Consider the following 12,290-nt stretch of genomic DNA (forward strand, 5'->3'; position numbering starts at 1 on the left):
AAATAACTTATTTTTAAGTTCAAAATCTTCGTATTGTATTTTACACTGTGCTGTAAAAGTTTTGGTCACACGGTTTCGATCGACAGTGTTGGAAATGGCCTGACATACACCAAAGGCAAATTGGCAGCTAAAAACGCGAATTAAATTAAAATGATGGATGAGCAGCTAATTGACGAGGTGGCACAGCACGGAGTGATCTACAACCGGCAGAAGTACTACCTCAACGGCGGCGCCAATGGCGGCAAGTACGAGACTAAGGACGAGGCCTGGCAGCTGATTGCGATGAAGCTGCGCACGGATGGTGAGGAAGAGGCGCTACTCCGGAAGACCTTATAAGTAAATGTTGTCCTCCTTTCCAGTGGACACGTGCAAGAAGCGGTGGAAGTATCTGCGCGAACGTTACGTCTCCCAGCGGAAGCAGGGCGATCCACCTGTCTACGAACACCTGTCGCGTCCATACCTGGAGAAGATGAAGTTCTTGGACCAGCACATCCAGCCACGCAAGTCCTACCGCCATGTGCCCAACTTCCTAACGTCTCCGCAGTCCGCTAACAGCTCCGGATACAATGAATATCAGGTGGACAAGTCGAATGGCTCCATGAAGAATGTGTCTCAGTTTGGCAGCTCAGGACAAAGTCACCTTTACCACCAGCCGGATCAGCAACACACAATGAGTGCTCTGAGTAATGCCGCTGCATCTGCGCTGGAGAACGTCAATGGCCAGGTGAAGATCGAGGCCGACCAGGTGTTCAGGGATTTTGCGGTTGCCGTGGCCTCACAGCAGCTCCAGCACATATCACAGTCACAAATGCAGCAACAGGCGGCGGCCGTGGCAGCTGTGATGGCTGATTCCTCGCAAGGTTATCAGGATCAGTACAAGGATGGCACCGTGAGCATGAACGGGGCCCAGAACAGCGCTGGCAGTCTGACCTCAACATCATCCTCGATGAAATCACCGCTGTCGTCGCCGCTGCAAGGAATTGTGGCAGGAACACATCATGCTCAGCAGCAGTCGCAACAACAACAGCAGCAGCAACAAGCGCAGCAACAGTCGCCGGCATCTGAACAGCAGCTTCCGGTGGTACATTCCTCTTCCAGCGCCACAGGCGCTTCAATCGGCAACAGTTCCACCCTGCAGATGCAACAGTCACACGTCTATAACGCCAAGGGAGATGTTTTAGACTCTTCGGCATCCAGCAATTTCCATATGAAGAAACCCCGTGTTCAGCTTAATGGCAATGCACACAACCAGATGACCAGCAATGGCAGCCACTTTGGCAATGACTCGGACGACGATTCCGATGATAACAGCCATGATCTGATGGAGCCGCAGGTTCTGATGCAGCAGGAGAATCACTACAGCAACTCGATGCCCATGCAGCGGGGCAATGGGAGCGGGAATAATAGTAGCATTAATAGCGGCAGCAACAATCCCAGCGCCAATAACAGCCACAACAGTCAGCCGCAACAACAGCACCAGAACATGTTTCCGTCAAACACGGACTTCCTCTTCCAGTTATACCAACAGTTCCCACATCAGGCAAGCAGTTCGCATCCCGCCAACTTCGGGAAATTCCAGGCGCCGCCCAATCATCCGGGTGTGCAGCGGTTGTCGGAGCATTTGCTGGGAGAATTAGTCACCACGGAGCTGCTTAAGATGAACAAGGAACGGAAGAAAAGTGCGCAGAAACGAATCCTAGAAATACTATTCTTCGACGATTAAAGCGCTAGCAGCTAGGTATTTGTAAATAGTGTAATCTATTATCCTTAACTTATGTTATTCGTTAGACGGTTGTCAGATAATTGCGTCGCTTTGGTCAAATTTCCCACCAAGAAGTCATTTGCAAAGCTGTGCGACCCCTCGAACACTTTTCAAATGTGCTAGTCAAGATCAGCAATTAGGATTCCATATCTGCATTAATTTATATTTTATATATGTTTAAGAATACAATGAACGGTTTTAATTTATTTAAATTCATATTAAAATTTACTCAATGGAAAGGTGTCTTTCCAAAAGGAAATTTGCTATTTATGTGTAGTTATTAGAATCAAAATGAGCATTTTTGTTTTGTATGTAAGCTCAGTTTCCTCTTGCTCTGCTGAATTTGTCGACCTTACTAAAAAATTTTGTGAAGGGCTGCACTTTTGATGAACCTTGAAGGCGGGGGGTTTTTCTCGGCACGAAAGTTTACAGCCGGGTCTCCACAAGCAATTAGCGTTATGGCAGTCATCATAAAGAAAGAAGTTCCTAATGATATGTAAAGCTTCGTGATCCACTGAGGTTTAATTTCAGTTATGTTCAGTAGCCGCCCTGTTGCTTGATTTATGGGTGGCCTTTGACCGATCCTCCGTTCCTGCGATTGCCCGCAGAGCGGATTGCAAGTGCAACTGCAGCACAGCAAAGCACCGCTGGCTACTGTGTGCAGCGGAAAGTGGCACTGCAACTGGCAATTGGCCTAGCTCGTTAACCCTCGAGTGGCCAAGCGGCTCAATGTGCCACTGCAACTGCAATCCTGCACGCTGATTAATGGCCAGCTTTGCATTCCTCTGGGCAGAACGAAAGTCGGTGGTGATATGGATAAGTTTAGGCTTTATTGCATTTCATATCTTAGCTGGTAGAGAGAATAATTACTTGCTTGTGTCTTCTGTTGTTAGGCTTAGATAAATTATGGTAAATAGCATAAGATCATAATATTTGGATACTGGTCAGTGGTGCAATACTTAGGCTACTTGACGGACCGCCGATTGCACGAGGGTCCCACGCATTTGGCTAGCGTATGTGTTTACTCGCGGATTGTCTTTGATTAACTGAAGTTAAGAACCTTTAGCTTATTTACAACTAATCACAGGAGGATTGGAGTTGGAATCTCAGACCTCCTGATTGTCCTCGGACTCGGCCACCATGGTCAGACTTCGCAGCGATCTGTGAACGAAACGAAACGCGACCGAGCATTAATCAGCGAGCTTAGTATTATTCCAAATATTTTGTAAGAGAACGGGGAGTGATGAGTTCAGATTCATTTGACTGATATGGCTTATCGCCTTCGCAGCCAGCGCAGTCGGAATCCAGCTTTTTAGTCGGAATCTGACAACTCATCAACATGGACTACCAACGCCTCTGCCTGCTTATTGTGTTAGTCTGTTTAGTCGGTGCCCATGCAAGTGAGTCTGATTTCTAGTTGAAGATTGTGCCCAACTTGGAAGTTAACTTCTGGTTTAGTTACAGACGAGATGCCCACGTTCCAAGGCGTGTGCCAGTTGCAAGGCGACTGGTGCACTACCAGGTGCCAGCTAGCCGGAGGACGGGACGGACTTTGCAACAAGGTGGGCCTCTGCATCTGCAGACCCTTGTAGTGGTGGTGGTGATATGAGGGTTAGACAAATCGCAATAAAGGCGAACATATTTACAATTGCGAACGGTGGTCTGGAGCACTTTCTGGGGATCTGTAACACTATGGTCCACCACTTGCCTGGAACGCTCGAAGAGCGAGGGATCCGTGTAGATGGGCTCGCTGGGATCCTCGAACTGGTGGCTACTCTGGTTGGTGCTGCGCATGGGATTTATCACTGGCAGTTGGCACATGCGCGCCAAGTTGCTGTAAAGACATAAAACACACCAAACACCCCATAAGTGGACCGGTTGGGCGATTGGCGACTAGCCGTTCCTCACCCCGTGGCAAATGTCTTGTGTAATGAGCCGCCGAACATGGACATGTTGGTGCGAAAAGCGTTTGAGGCCCGATTCGATGCGCTCTGATTGGCTCCGCCTCCGGTTCCTGCACCTGCTCCTCCACCACCTCCTCCTCCTCCTCCATTCAGGTGGGGCATGTGTCCGATCTCTGTGAAGCGCTCATGGGTGCGTATGGAGGAATGGGAGTGTCCGAGCGAGTGGATCGGCGAGTGTCGGTCCACGAGTCGGTTCTTGGAGATGGATTTCCAGTAGCGTCTGGAAAAGGCGCCAATTAGCACTGATCTTTTGCCAGCTGAAGACATCCTACCTGTAGCCCAGGCCCGCTACCAGCGTGATGCTGAATAGCAGGATCATTAGCAGGATAATGGCTGTGATTAGGCCATGATACTCGGCCGGAGTCATGCACACCGTTTCCACCGGGGCCACTAGCTTGCGGGGATACGACTCCTTCTCAATTTCCTCGCGCGTTTCAAAGACCTAATCGATGCCATTAGCTTATGCAGAATATCCCCGCGAACCAATCAAACACTTACCTCAATCATTTCCCGCACTTGCTCCGGTTCCTCCGTCTCCTTGGTCTTCTCCCCCGACTGAGTCTCGTTCAGCGGAGCCTGACCCAGTGTGGCACTCACGGTGGTGCTGTTCACCACGGTGACTTCGTCTAGTGCGGATGCCTCCAGTTGGCTGCTGCCCTCCAGAGCCAGTGCCTCCGGTTCGGGCATCTCGGTGGTGTTCAGAGATCGCCGCCGGCGACCAAACGAAGGTTCTTGACGACCCGCTGGCCCAGGACAATAGGCCGGCTGACAGCCTTCGCGACAGGAGCGAACGGTGGCCTCGAAGACCAAGAAGTTGGACTCGGGTATCTTGAAGGCATTAAAGCGGGCTTCCAGGGTGTCGCCATCGCGCAGCTTGTCCAGTTCGGGGAAAACAAATGGATCCACGGGGCATCCAAAGCGGTCTATCAGCTGGATGCTGCGGCCGGAATACGGATCCCTGGCCACCACATTGGTGGCAAATATGTCAGTAACGTGGTTGTAGCCATCCTGCGCCTCCAACCGGAAGGTCAGCGGATCACCCACGGCAATGGTGGTTGTGGGTCTGCCCTGGTACAGGATACTCAAGCGCACCTTGGAACTGAGAGTGTTCTCCGCTGGCAGGTATTCAATGGGTATTGGACTGCCGGACCTGCAAAGGAATGGCGCAATCAGAAATTTTGATGCATCAGATGTAGATGAAGTGTCAGCATTACCCAGCTCCTATGTAACCAGAGCTGACCACCGCCTCTCCCGGACCACGGAAGATGCAGGTGAGGTTGTATCGCTTATCCCTGCTGGTCTGCACGTTGTCCGAGAACTGAACCACCACTATGTTGGTCAAAGTGTCGCCGTACTGCAAGATATACGATTAATGATACCATTCGCAATGGCCAATTCTTGGTCACTCACCCGCTGAGTTCCACAGTCGGGATATCCCTGGGGTCCGCTGAGCCTCAGTACGTTGACCGTGCCGCCATTTCCACGGAAGAAGCAGCGATCGTAGAATCCATACGTGTATATACGTCCCAGGAAGCCCTCCGGCGTGCGGATCGTGAACTCCATGCCCTCCTCGTTACACGTTTGCGTGACTAGATAAGATCGGTCGAACAATATAGTTTATTTCAATCAAATGATTTACATCAGCAGGGAATCGACCAACCGTCCATGCACTCGCCATCGCTGCGTCCAATGCTGCGCTCGTAGAAGTCATAGTTGGAGGCGTCGAAGGTGCCCGGATCGTGGATGTCCAGCTCCCGCGAGTCTCTGTCGCTCAGCTCGCAGTTTGGTGAGTCCCGGTCCCGATCCCGGTCGCGATCCCTATCTCTATCCTCGTAGCCAGAGGCAGCCGAGTCTCTGCAAATTGAAATTTACAATGCGAATTGTAGCGAGTATCTTGCAACTGCAGTCCGATCGCATCCCCACCCACCTGTAGTTGAAGCTGCGGCACACAAAGTCCCGCGACTCGATGCACTCCCTCTCACACTGGATGAGGCTGGGGACGATGAGAGCCCGTCGCACAAAGTGGCGGCGCATCTTGTGCCTGGCGGCTATTTGCTTAAAATTGTCGCTCTCCTCGCAGCGGGTGATTGGTGGCCGCGGGGGACCCGAGTTGACACCCACGCCCACACCCACATGACCTCCTCCACCTCCTCCGTACGGAGTGGGCGGATGGGAGAGCCCCAGGCCAGGCAGGGGAAGGGGACGATCGTCTAGGCCGTTGCCGCCATAGGGACGATTGAAGGGACTGTCGTAGCGTCCATAGGGACCACCACTTGGTGGCCTCCTGCCCGGCGGTCCATCGTACTCCCGATCGTAGGGTCCGTATCGATCGCCATACCGCTCCTCGTAGTCGTAGTCGTAGAAGGGAGGTGGTGGGCGCTCCAGACCTAGTGGGGCATACTGGTTAGCATAGATCACCTTACATCTGCACTTGCCACCAATTGAGTTACGGGTTACAAGTTGGTAGTTGGTTAGTCCCAGCCCGAGCTACTTACCCGGTCGCCTGCCAAGATCATTGGCTCCCGGACGGTTGCCATATTTGTAGATGTCAATGGGATAACGATCGTTGCCTACCGGAAACCGGTTCGGGGTGGAGGCATACTTGCTGGCGCTGCCCGTTGGAGCAATTGGCGCTGGCGGGTAACGCTTGGCGGAGTCGGGTTCTGGTCTTCTGGCACTATGTACGATATCATCGTATCTACCCGGGGGTCCACGCGAGTCTGGCAGATAGGGATACCTGGGGGAATCCATCGACGAGGGCCGGTAGCGTCTGTCCGGGAATATGCTGTCGGGAGCATCTCTGCCAGTGTAGCCGCCCACGGGATCCCGTTCCCGGCTGGGTGGGAATCGCGGTGGGTATCGGCCTTCGTATCTGTTTTCTCCATAGCGACCACCACCGTATCCATAGGGCCGGAAGGGAGCATCATCGTCGGTGGGATAGGGTCGAGTATGCGGCAAGTCACTGGGCAGGCTGTTGTCATTGATACCGGGATAGGGCAGTGGACGGTAGGGCAGCCTATCACGCTCGCGATCCCTTTCCCGCTCCGGGTACCGTCGATCTCCGTACCTGTCCGCATAGCGCTCCGGCGGATAAGGCTCCGGGTAGCGATCTCTATCCCGGACACCTGGGTACCGATCCCTGTCCACAGCGCCTGGATACCGATCTCTGTCCACAGCGCCTGGATACCGATCTCTGTCACCAGCAACTGGGTAGCGTTCGCGATCCCTATCGCGGTCTCGGTCTCTATCGCCATTGACACCCGCACCCGCTGGATACCGATCTGACGTGGGTTAGTGAATTAGTTGTCAGTAGAATTAGCATTAGAACGATGTGGGTTTGGTCGTTATGCTTGTGGGATTAAAAGTTAGGAAACTTAAGAAGTAGTTGGCTTACCATATTCATCAGGGAAACGATCGTAGGGCCTGTTGTAGCCAATGCCATCTCCTCCAGTGGGATAGCGGGATCCATAACGATCTGGGGGATAGCGGTCTCTATCGCGATCTCCGCCATATGGATTTCGATCTGGTTGAGATGTACATTAGCAGTGAGTTTAGAGATCATAAAGTGCACTGCCTACCATATTCATTGCCCGCAATGTCCGGATAACGATCGTATGGCCTGCCATAGTCGACGCCCTCGCCCGGTGGCAATCTTGAGCCACCAGAACCCGTTCCGCCATGCGAGCCTCCGCCGCCAGCTGACCCACCCGACCCGTAGCGATCGTCGTGCTTATTAGGCTGTCTCCAGTTGCTGCCCGACTGATCCCCGGGTCGCTTGCCATCGCCGCTGCCACCGTGTCCACCGCCAGCGCCATCGCCATCGGCGCCTCCGCCCACCACGTTCACTGGAAGACACAGAACCAGCAGCCAAGTCAGGGATTACTGGCCCGCTATTAGCACCTCCTCCAACCACTTACACATGAGATTCTCGTAGTAATCATAATCAGCATCGTATATAATGCGCATGCCGTCCTTTTGATTGTACCGACTCAGGCGACAAGTACGAAAACGATCGCTGTACACCGCAGACCTGTAATTTGCGACGGGATAGAGTGGTTGCGTTAGTGAGGCAGTAGGAGAACCAGAACGACGCTAAGGTCCAGCGACGAAGATGGGAGTTCTCTTTAAACTCACATGTCTACATTAATTATATGTGGCTATATCTATATCAGTTGTCTATGCTGTATATATCTATATTAATTATATGTTGCTGAAAGTATGTGTGGCTATAATACTTCAGCTTACACGATAGTAAGTAGTTTCACCAAAGATGAGCTTATTTCGAGCAAATAATAGGGTGTGCCTCAAGCTGAGAAGACCTTTTGCAGGGTATGGAAACGAGAATGGCAACGGCAACCGCCGAGGCTGTAAACGCACCTGCACTGGAAGCTCGTCTGGCGAAGACACTCGTCCAGGCACTCGCTCAGCGAACGGCCCGTGATCTCGGAGTGAAACTCGCCGCCCAGCCTGGAGTTGCGGTACCGCTGGAATGCTGTATCTGGCCGCCGGCCGCTGGAGAAGAGGTGCGAGGTGACTGAGTTATCTGGATAATCGTTGGCTCGTTCTGCAACGGGAATACAACATAGCATAGAGGCAGATGTAGCTGCAGGAGTGGAAGTGGAAGTGGAGATGGTTTTGGATGCAACCGTTGTGATGGCAGCGGCACCACTATAATCTTGTTGTCGCTGTTGACTTTTCTCGACTCACACGAGATCGCCTTTACGGTAGCCACTTACGATTATCGAGGCACACCAGATCGTAGAAATGGTGTGTGGGACTGGAGCTGATGCTAATGTCATCCTTTTGCGATATGGAGTCCTCCTCCGAGAGGATGCACTGTTTGCTCTGGTCGTCAAACTCCACGGATCGGCAGAAGTATCTGCGGTGTGCAATTAGCTTAAATGATGCTGAAATAGAGATATTATGCAGGTGCCTTACTTCTCGGCCCGCAGGCACATGGTCTGGCACTCCTCCAGCGTCATATTATTGAATATGTCCACCTCGAAGGGGCCACCCAGGCGCTTGTTCTCCTCCTTGACGAAAACGGCCAGGCCATCGCAACGTCGCTCGGCTAATCAATGGTTCGGAAAGTGAGTCCAGGCACTGGTGCACCATAATCTGGACTTACCGTTTAGGCAGGTGTTCTCCAGGTAATCGGAGTTGGGATCGTCTTCCATCAGTTCGGGATGGGTGCGTCGGGTGAATCTGCTCAGCGTGCAGGAGCGCATGGTGGAATCAAAGTTCGCCGATCGGCACACAAAGGAGAACTCATTCAGGCACTTATCCTCACAGTCCGAGCGATTGGCCGCCGTGATCTCCTTAATATCGCTTATGGGCAGCTTCAGTTTCTTGCGCGGATGCCGCTCAAAGACGTACCTTCTGCTGGGGCACTCCCTCTCCGGGCGGCTGGCTACGGATTTAAGGGTATCATGGAAGTATGTTTCCATATAATAACGCTGATTGCACTTACAGGTCAGGCAGATCTCGTTGAAGTGCACACTATTGGGCACCAGCATTAGGCTTCCGATGCCCTCGGGCCCCGCCTGCTCGGATGTCAGGTAGCACAGGGACTCCTCGTACTCGGAGTTGCCTCCAAAGGAGGTGATCCGACTGCCTGGCTGGAAGTCAAAGCTGGTGCACGTGCGCACCAGGTTGTTGGAGCCGGATCGGTCGCGCAGGCATAGGTCCTGGCACTTCTCCAGCACACGGAACGGTGGCGCCGTGTCCCGCACCACATCATCGTCGTAGCCCTGGAGCTGCTGGTTGGGCAATCTTTCGTAGAGCACGCGGCCTAGGCCGTTCTTGCAGGTGGTTTGACCTGCGATTATCGAGGAGAAATGGTTATATCACTGGGCTATAGTCGCTCAAGATGTTGGATGAAGATGGAGATCATATCACAGATGGATTAATATATGTTTGGTGTATAACAACTAGCAAATGAGGTACTAGAGATATTCATTTACTGCTGACAAGGCTATGTACGTAGTTTAACTTACCATTAATTTTACTGAGACTTAGACCAACCAATAGGGCCGTCAGCAGCAGGTGTATTCCGCTTCTAGGTCTCATGCTGTATGATCCACAATGGTTCGATTTGGAGTACTTGGAAAGGGGTTTTCTAGCTGGATCGCGGCATTTTCACCGCAACCTGGCTTTGGGATTTGGGTATGGAAACTATTGCGTGTTTGGCGTTTAGCTGGAAGCAGAATTCGTGGTTAGTCGCGCTGGTTTATCCGACATGATCTAATTAGTTCATTGGCCAACAAAATGACACGAAGTATGCGACCTCAATAGGGAGAATTTCCCCGCGACGAGATGTGTGGCGGGTGGAAAACGGGAAAATCACATGAATAGTTAAATATATTTCTGCCTTTCTGCCGCCATAATGTGCACAATGCGTAACGTGAATTTGGATCATTAAACGAAAATCTAGCCGAGCTACGTGTCGCCCCACTCATATCGATCCGCAACTCCGGATGTCGCTTCCGGCTTTTTGTCCACTCAACTCTTTATGCTCTCCGCACAACCCCATTGCCACAAAAGCGAAGTGGGCTTACGGAAAGCGTTAGCTGTTGACCTCAAGTGGTGGCTGTACTTGGAAAGTGTCGCTTTGAGCTCCGAACGCTTTTCCAAAATTGTGAAATTCACTGTGAAAGGTTACAGCTTTGGTGGAAGGAGCTATACGATATTGAGCCTATTCTTAGAGATCCTTTTTATCTTAAAGGTTTGTTTGTCCGTTGTTCATGAATTACGGAGGCATAGGAAACTCTAAAGGATCAGGATCCTTAAAAAAGTTGCTTTATACAAAAAATGTTCAAAATGTTAGGATAATCTTAATCTTAGGATCAGTCAATGTTAAGATATATTGAGTTTGTCATTTGATTATCCTTTGATTCACTTTATTTGTTGCTCCCGTATCTATTTTATGCCTACACGAAAAAGTTCTAATTCTTCCATTGCTCTGTACCAAATGTCCTGGGAGGTTTACATCCTAAGCAGGATTAGGTATATTCCTTAAAACACTTTAGCGATGATGTATCACTTCATGATACTCATGTTTGAAGGTCACTGCTGGGCACTTGATAATTTGAATACCGTTTGTTGCTGCAAGGATATCCGGCTAATGGTATTGTAAACTGAAACGATTATGGGCTCAAATGGTTTATTGGGGACCGAAGCCGACCGATCGTTAGAATATGGCGCGACAAACTGAATTCGAGAACCCAACTTGGTGGCTGGTCTGCAGTCGGATCGGTGGTTGGACCATTACGATTACCATTACCATTACCATCGCCATCGCCATCGCGATTGCCAATGCGATTACCACTTGCGGGGGCAGCGGCCCCGACTCCATGGCAACAATGGTCGAAATGGGGGAATTAATTAGATGTGGAGACAGCAACAAAGAGCCATGGGACACAATGTTTTAAATGCTCGTACGTGGATTGCCATTCAAATGTTAATCAGTGCGGCGAGCAGACCCAAGTGGACAAAAGCCCAGCCACCACCCACTCCACCCTCCAAATTGGGGAGTCGCCGGTACACCAAGAACAATAGTTGTAAAGCTATTCAAATATATTCCTTGTATGATGCACAAGTATATATTGCGGGAGAGCACCTTGCCGGCAGATGGATGTAAATATTAGTTTGGCAAATATCTCCCTTCCGCCTTTTTGTCTTTTGAATTTCGCGGCTATGTACAAAGCGCTACAGAGCTCGTATCTGGCAATACTATACATAATTTGAAAGGTCTTGACATAACCTACAAAACGACGCTATGCATGATTAGTTTGGATATTGCGTTCAACAGTTATAGACGTGTAAACATGGAGTTCACTAACGCCGAAATTCGCGCTATTTTAAAGTTTTCCTTCGTTAAAGGCAAATCCGCCAGAGAAACGTTCCGTGAGATTAATGGTGTTTTGGGGGATGGTACTCTATCACTTCGAACCGCGGAGGAATGGTTTCGACGATTCAGAGCCGGTGAAAACGACACCATGGATAAGCCAGCCGGCGGAAGACCTGTGACGACAAATACCGATCAAATCATGGAATACATCGAGTTAGACCGGCATGTGACATCTCGTGACATCGCCCAGGAGATGGGAGTTAGTCACCAAACCATTTTAAACCATCTGCAGAAGGCTGGATACAAAAAAAAGCTTGATGTTTGGGTGCCGCATGATTTGACGCAAAAAAACCTTCTGGATCGAATCAACGCTTGCGATATGCTGCTGAAACGGAACGAACTCGACCCATTCTTGAAGCGGATTGTGACTGGCGACGAAAAATGGATCACATACGACAATATCAAACGGTCGTGGTCGAAGGCCGGTGAATCGTCCCAAACAGTGGCCAAGCCGGGATTGACGGCCAGGACGGTTTTGCTGTGTGTTTGGTGGGATTGGAAGGGAATCATCCACTATGAGATTGCTCCCATATGGCCAGACGCATAATTCTACCATCTACTGCGAACAACTGGACCGCTTGAAGCAGGCGATCGACCAGAAGCGTCCAGAATTGGCCAACCGGTAGGGGGTAGGTTTCCACCAGGACAACGCCAG

The 12,290-nt window shown here is 50.9% G+C and overlaps 3 protein-coding genes across 6 annotated transcripts; 2 read left to right on the top strand and 1 right to left on the bottom strand.

Annotated features, from left to right (window-relative positions):
• The first annotated feature begins 73 nt into the window (after positions 1 to 73).
• On the top strand, positions 74 to 2,014 carry LOC6547173 (nuclear transcription factor Y subunit beta). Its single transcript, XM_001976054.3, has 2 exons — positions 74 to 301; positions 360 to 2,014. Exons 1-2 carry the CDS (start codon positions 151 to 153, stop codon positions 1,721 to 1,723), a joined length of 1,515 nt encoding a protein of 504 aa, XP_001976090.1. The 5' UTR covers positions 74 to 150; the 3' UTR covers positions 1,724 to 2,014.
• Positions 2,015 to 2,570: 556 nt separating this feature from the next.
• Positions 2,571 to 11,026, bottom strand: LOC6547172. Of its 4 annotated transcripts, none has more exons than XM_026980600.1 (20): positions 11,009 to 11,026; positions 9,723 to 9,922; positions 9,197 to 9,544; positions 8,855 to 9,136; positions 8,665 to 8,797; positions 8,463 to 8,605; positions 8,104 to 8,290; positions 7,644 to 7,756; positions 7,305 to 7,571; positions 7,121 to 7,249; positions 6,222 to 7,007; positions 5,654 to 6,113; positions 5,387 to 5,580; positions 5,137 to 5,315; positions 4,941 to 5,080; positions 4,225 to 4,876; positions 3,999 to 4,168; positions 3,671 to 3,946; positions 3,471 to 3,596; positions 2,571 to 2,923 (listed from the first exon to the last, which is right to left on the bottom strand). In XM_026980600.1, exons 2-20 carry the CDS (start codon positions 9,793 to 9,795, stop codon positions 2,869 to 2,871), a joined length of 4,713 nt encoding a protein of 1,570 aa, XP_026836401.1. In that variant the 5' UTR covers positions 9,796 to 9,922; positions 11,009 to 11,026; the 3' UTR covers positions 2,571 to 2,868. The 4 variants fall into 4 exon arrangements, with proteins under 4 accessions (XP_026836401.1, XP_001976089.2, XP_026836400.1 ...); XM_001976053.3 differs by lacking the exon at positions 11,009 to 11,026 and adding an exon at positions 10,822 to 10,981; XM_026980599.1 differs by lacking the exon at positions 11,009 to 11,026 and adding an exon at positions 10,694 to 10,807.
• LOC26526265 lies at positions 3,014 to 3,417 on the top strand. The gene is made up of 2 exons (XM_015157282.2): positions 3,014 to 3,162; positions 3,221 to 3,417. The coding sequence occupies exons 1-2, from the start codon at positions 3,102 to 3,104 to the stop codon at positions 3,352 to 3,354; spliced, it is 195 nt and encodes a 64-aa protein (XP_015012768.1). The 5' UTR covers positions 3,014 to 3,101; the 3' UTR covers positions 3,355 to 3,417.
• Positions 11,027 to 12,290: the final 1,264 nt, after the last annotated feature.

Source organism: Drosophila erecta, unplaced genomic scaffold, assembly GCF_003286155.1.
Source record: "Drosophila erecta strain 14021-0224.00,06,07 unplaced genomic scaffold, DereRS2 tig00000092-arrow-pilon, whole genome shotgun sequence".
NCBI lineage: Eukaryota > Metazoa > Arthropoda > Insecta > Diptera > Drosophilidae > Drosophila > Drosophila erecta.